This window comes from Halyomorpha halys, unplaced genomic scaffold, assembly GCF_000696795.3.
Source record: "Halyomorpha halys isolate HHAL.00 unplaced genomic scaffold, Hhal_1.1 Scaffold49.1, whole genome shotgun sequence".
NCBI lineage: Eukaryota > Metazoa > Arthropoda > Insecta > Hemiptera > Pentatomidae > Halyomorpha > Halyomorpha halys.
This window is the reverse complement of record NW_027115511.1, coordinates 630,795-637,575: the sequence shown is the minus strand read 5'-3', so window position 1 is coordinate 637,575 and position 6,781 is coordinate 630,795. Positions and strand designations below refer to the sequence as shown.

The following is a 6,781-nucleotide window of genomic DNA, read 5'->3' as shown; positions in this document are numbered from 1 at the left end:
GGTTGATTTATAAAATGTTAGGGTCCAATTTATATGTTTTAGGAGATCCAGAAAATGGTAATGCTTTCGATTTGAAGATCGTGAAGCGATCAATTTTAACTTACTGTTCACTCGAATAATCAATTATTCGGGAAAAAATACGATTAACCTTACGAATACTTTTGTATTCGTCATTATTTTACACGAATAATAATTATTCACGCAAAAAAATATGATTAACCATCCGAATATATCTGTATACCTATAATTTCATTAAGAGAAATTTTTTTGACTTACAGATCTATGGCGGTACTGTTATATATTTTATGACCACGTATTATTTCATAAATCTATTCTCACATATTAGGGTCCCTTATAAGTTTTAGGAGATGCAGATACTGGTTATCCTATCGATCTTAAAATCAAATTTTCATATTCTGCATACTCCAAAACATAGAAAGGGACACTAATATGTTTAAAATCAGAAAAGTTATAATAATTTGAAACCCGATCTCAAACTCTATAGCATTTTAATTTTCTGCATCTCCTAAAACATAGTAATAAGGACCTAATAAGTTAGAAATCAGAAAAGTTAAAATTGATTGATTCGTGATCTTAAATCGATAGCATTTGTATTTTTAAATTTCCTATTACATACAAAGGAGACTTAAATATTTCTAAATGCAAGAAATCCGATAAATTTAAATGGATCGATAAGTGAGCGCATGAGATCATAATCGAGAGCATTTCGTTTTTTGCATCTTAAGAAACATATAAGGGGATCCTAATATGTTAGATATAAAAAAAGTTAATATAAATCGATACAGGATTTTAAAAACGATAGAATTTTCGTTTTCAACTCGTCTGAAAATGTTTAATGGGACACGCATACATTAAAAATCGAAAATTCAACTTATTCTTTATTGTAAAGAATAAGTGAATTAAAAACAAATCCAATTATTGTTCCATTAAATATTTATTCAAATAATCTTGTATCGGACCAATTTCGTATTCCACTAATAGATTTTCATTTAATTGAAACAATATTTCAAATATTCGATTGATTAGCCGTATTTTTATTTGGATAAAAATGAATTCGACTCTCGTCAATCACAAACAAACTTGGAATAAAAATGTATTTGTCCCTCGTCAATCGAATACTTTTTGCCCAGCTCTGTTCATGATTCATAGTGAGAAATAGAAATGGAGATTTGCAGACCCATATATATACTTTAATTTAAATTTACAACCGTATTTTATTAAGATCTGACAATGCTGATTCAATTGATCGGGACAAGACTGCGCGTCTCTCTGTTACCTGCACAGTAGGATGGTTACACAAGTGTTCCAAATCAGTATATACAGACCCAACGCACAACTTGAAATCATATTGCGCAATACCATTACACAATATGAGCCACCAGCTGCTTTTCCATTTGTTAATAATTTGCGCTGTAATCTGCGCAGTAACTGAACCATGTCAATGCCTCCGCCAATTAAATTAAACATCAACCTAGGAACAAGGCATCAATGGCAGCATTGGAACAGGGGTCAAACAGAACTGCCTGATTGCTCATTCTCAAATTGCGTTCACAACGTTCCCCTCGAGTAGTGAACGTAGTGAGGGTGGACAGAATAATTGGCACCATCAGAAAATAAAAACATTTTCAGGATGGAAAGCCAATGTAATCGGGCAACTTAGATATTTAAAAAACTGAAAACATATCTGAGTCAAAAAAAGAATGCGTCATTAAAAACGTACGCTAATAAATTAACATATTAATCTGAATAAGGTACAACTAAACTACATCACTAGTAGGACTAATTACTGTTAGCTAACAAACTTGAAAGGAAATGAACCAAAAGCCAATTTACATTAGTCTTCACAATCACAATATAAATAATTAATATTTAGATTACAATTATATTTACCTCATTTTAATTTAAAAAAAAAAAAATACGATGAGAATTGTCCTAAACAATGAACAAATAAAATTTGAGGTCGGCATTGACAAATATTTTGACTGTTAATCAGTTAACAATTTATAAATTACATGTAGAAAATAAATAAAATAACTTTCTCAATATTTGTAGGTTACAAAATTCCAGTCATTATTAAGGTAGGGATGTAGTCAGTATTGAGGTAGCGATGCAGTCATTATTGAAGTAGCGATGCACTTATTGTGGAGGTAGAGATGCAGTCATTATTGAAGTAGTGAAGCAATCATTATGGAGGTAGCGTTGCAGTCATTATTGAGGTAGCGATGCAATCATTATTGAGGTAGCGATGCAGTTATCATGGAGGTACCAATGCAGTCATTTTTAAGGTAGCGATGCAGTCATTGTAGAGGTAGCGATGCAGACATTATGGAGCTCTAGCGATACAGTCATTGAATGCGACTTTTAATGGACTAAACTAAGGTTTAAGCAAGTATTCTAAATGGCAAATTTTGCATTATATCTAAGTTACGGACTATCAGCTGACAGGTCTATATCAGCTGATCAAAGAGAACAGCTGACCGAATGTATATATATAGACGGACAGGCTCTGCAAATAGATCAGTCTTTAAGAGTACTTCAAGCGTTTCATTCCACAATCCTCTTTCTCCTATTATTTTAATTTTCACTTCGGTAAAAAATAACTGGTACCAAAACCCAGGAACTTTAGATACTCGAGTAATTTTCATTCTAAAAGTAGTTTTTTTTTTCATTCTTCTCTTTGAATTATAACCAGTAACGGAATACTGAGAAAAGAGTACTGAACCTGGAGAATATGAACCCAAACAACCAACCTCAAGATGCAGTCAACCAAACTTTAGCAGCAGCCAACCCATCTCCGGGGGAGATTCAGCCACTACCAGAAGTCTCTTTAACGCAATTTCATGCCACGACCCTAGATTAAGGTCCGGCAACCGCCCAGGACCTGAGGAAGGCGGTGTTGGACCTAGAAAAATTCATCGGAGAGACCGCAGAATTAAATATTTTTTTAAAGAAGATGTCAGAGGATCTAATGGACAGCGAGGAAGTAAAAGCACTGAAAGCAGGGATAGTCTGCCGAGTAAAAAGAAGTATCCTATATCAGATTCAGGCAGATGCAGAGACCTCCTTGAGGGTCATCAAAGAATGGTTACAGAAGTCATTGGGAAGAGGACGGTGGACCCCAGAGGAAGATATATTCATGATGATCAGAGAAACGAAAGAACCGAGACAGTCTAGTGGGCAGTATGCCGCAAAAGTCCTGGCACGCTATAGTAGAATCGCAGAGTAACTCAGCGAGTATCATGGAGACAATACAAGTACGGGTATGATGCAATTCCTATCCATAGTACTGAAGATTCAGTTGGCAAAAAGAACTGGGGAAGAAGGAGTATGGGTAAAATGCTCCCAAACTACAAGATTATCATCGGTTGCGATCTTTTGCAAAAGGTGGGAGCAAAGATAAAAAATAGTGGGATATTAGAATTGAAGGGAAGAGGAACAGCTGTCAGAAACGCGTGGATGATGGTAAAGCGAGAGTTGACATGATTAACCAGGGGAAGAATTGGAAAGAAGCAATATTGAACAAATATAATGATATTTTTTCAAAGGGGAAGTACTACGAACTACAGCAACAACGGTGCATGAAATCGCATTGAAGCAGGATGGGGTGACGTATGTAAAGGAAAGGTGTTGCGGCCAACACACGTCTACCGTATAACATATGTTTATATTGTTTAAAAAGGCCTATGTTTTTCTTTTGTTTTTTATATTGTAAAAAAAATAAAACACATTTTGTGAGCCTCTTGGTGTGCACACACGTATCGTCTCCTCACTACACACACACATAGTTGCCAGCATTTTAGCCATCTTCGCCGGCTTAGTCAGTTTAGCCACGGCGGGCGGACTTCTTCGACTCATCCTCCCACAGGACAAGGCGGCCAGACGTACGTCGATCTAGTTCCACGAGAACATCCACTCAGGACAGCAACCACAGCCGGGCCCCTATCAATCACCGGTGATATAAGACTTTTTTTTCTAGTTTGTATATTTTTTGTGTTCGATTAATTTTATTTTATAATTGTGTTAAACTTTCCTTTTTTTTTTTTTTCTAGTTTGTATATTTTTGTTCCTTTTATTATCTTTACTTATTTAAAAATAACAAAATTCGACTATTCCTTTCTTTTCTTTTCACGGTTGGGTTAGTAAAGGTTCCTTTCGAACCCCTACCCGCCGTAAACTTTGGTTTCTCATGGTCCTACGGTTGTCGAATTTTGTTATTGTACATTTTATTTAATATTTTTTTTTAAGTTATTTTTTTATAGAAAAAAATTTGTGAGGTGCTTCATTCCGCCATTAATTAATTTCGTTTTTCTCGCCCTCTCACCACTTATTATCTTTCAGTCTCTTTCCCAATTATATTATTCGCCAAAATGACGAAGAAAATACCAGAGGATATCAAAATTCAATTTGAAAAACTTAAGGAGAAATTAAGTTTTTATGTATCCCAAATTAAAACATTTATTTCGCAAGGGCGTGGTATTGCAAAAGAACCTGAAAAATTATTCCTATTCAAAGGAATGTACTCAGAACTAAAACCTTGTTTCATTTCTTTCTGCGAGACCTACGATTCCCTTAAAGACCTGTGCTCCGGATCAAATGTCTCAGACCTCTTTCCAACCAAAGAAGATAGCTCCCTCTTTAAAACCATGGAGGATTATTATTACGAGGGGTGTGCAATTTACCAAAATTATATGAACCCCACTCCTGAGACCGCTGCTTCTTCAGCAGAACTTTCCACGCTGCTAAACGCAGCGAGAATTGATGAAAGTCGGGTTGTCAGAGCCAGATTACCCCAAATAAATTTACCTGATTTTAGCGGTGATTCAACTGAGTGGCCTTTATTCCGTGATACATTCAGTGCCCTCATTCACAACGAGCCGGCTTTATCAGACATGGAAAAATTTCTTTTCCTAACTTCTTGCCTCAAAGGTACTGCTCGCTCTTTAATTAGCAACGTATCTCTCACTGCAGATAATTATCACCAAGCCTGGAATCTATTAAAGACGCATTTTGACAATAGACGAAAATTAGCTAATACATATCTTCAGCAAGTGTTAGACTATAAGTCAGTCAGTGGTAGACCTACCATCGAGTCTTTTAAATCATTGATATCTTCGGTCGTCGAGAACATCGAATCTCTGAAGCTTTTGAAAATTTGGATGATTTTCTTCTTTCGTTTCGGTGTTTAGACAACAACACGCGAATAGCATTTGAAAAGAAATACTTTGACGTGGGATTCCCGACTTACAGCAATCTAACCGAATTGATTAAGGCTGAATGGAGATCCAAGGAGATGGTGAACGTTGATTCTACCCAGTCTTCTACTTCTTTTCCATCATCCAGCTATGTTTCTGGGTCCGATCTAATAATCCTTTTTTCACAGAAACAAATAATAAGGGCAGGGGTGCTACAGGTAAACCCCAATGCCCTGAAACCAGTAAACGTCTTGATGACAGTCTGGCTTGTCCGATTTGTAAACTCTCTCACGCTCTCTACCAATGTGAACGATTTCGGAAAGCTACCATCCCAGATAAGCGTTCGTTTCGGAATAATTGGCTTGGTTGCACCAATTGTCTATCAAGCAGACACCAACTGTCAAATTGCTCCTCAATGAGGAGCTGTGGATTGTGCAACCAAAATCACCATACATGGATTCACCAATTGGATCACGAAGAGATAGCACATCCTCAGCCCGAACTTACAAACCCAGTATCTTTGGGAACCATTTCTGGAGGAGGAGAAGTCCTTCTAGGTACTGCAGTTGCAGAAGTCCAGAGTGCGCAAGGCTTGTTTCTCCCGATTCGCTTAGTAACTGATAACGGCAGCCAGCACTCGTTTATGACCACAGAATGTGCCAAAAGGCTTGGTCTCACAATTGAACCATGTGATCAAACCATCACAGGTATAGGACAGACTCGGATAGTAAATACTATAGGACGAACTGATGTCACATCAGGTCCAGGATATCGTCTTTAGCCTTAAACGAACTATCCACTCAGGCCATCGTCGTTTCCAAGTTATGCACTTGCAGATCCTGACTTTTGGAAGCCCGGTCCTATTGACTTTTTATTAGGCGGAGACCTTTACTTTGATATTATAAATGGGAAGTCTGTCACAATTGACAAAAAAATTCCGAGGGTATTACCTACGCTGTTTGGATACATCATCGCTGGCCCTATGTCGTCTGTTCCTATGTCTCCTAAATCTTCTTCGTTCCTGATACAATCAAGAGAACAGCTCAGCGCAATAATGGATAAATTTTGGGCCATTGAGGAAGTCGACGCAGTAAAAATAACCTCTGAAGAGGACGAGTCGTGGAGAGACATTATCAGAAAACGCATTACAGATTAAGCTCTGGCCGATATGTGGTATCTCTTACCGTAAAAGAAAACATATCTTCCCTACAAAATCCAGAATACCAAGCACTAAAACGCTTATATAATCTAGAAAATAAGTTAAACAAAAATCCATCGTTAAAAGAGCAATATCATCTCTTCATGAAGGAATATCTTGACCACGGCCACATACGCTTAGTGCCTCCAGGAGTGATCACCCGTTATACAATACCGCACCATCCTGTTTTTAAGGAACAAGACGGAAAAATTAAAATTAGGGTAGTTTTTGACGCATCTTGTAGGACTGTTACAGGATCCTTAAATGACCGACTGTACGTCGGACCTAAGCTGCAAAATGACATCTCAGAGCTTATTTCCCAGTTTAGGACACATCGAATAGCTTTCACCACAGACATAGTAAAAATGTA

The 6,781-nt window shown here is 37.1% G+C and overlaps 2 protein-coding genes across 2 annotated transcripts in view; one reads left to right on the top strand and one right to left on the bottom strand.

The window, feature by feature from the left end:
* Pdk1 (Phosphoinositide-dependent kinase 1) overlaps window positions 1-6,781 on the bottom strand; it is a 256,004-nt gene that overhangs the window by 242,308 nt on the left and 6,915 nt on the right. The gene's annotated exons all lie outside the window — the stretch shown is intronic.
* LOC136797065 (uncharacterized) overlaps window positions 4,259-6,781 on the top strand; it is a 4,222-nt gene continuing 1,699 nt past the window's right edge. Inside the window, exons 1-3 of the mRNA XM_067052558.1 lie at window positions 4,259-5,199; window positions 5,402-5,920; window positions 6,325-6,778. Coding sequence (XP_066908659.1) covers window positions 4,389-5,199; window positions 5,402-5,920; window positions 6,325-6,778 — 1,784 coding nt within the window. The 5' untranslated portion in view covers window positions 4,259-4,388. The remainder of the gene's footprint in view (window positions 5,200-5,401; window positions 5,921-6,324; window positions 6,779-6,781) is intronic.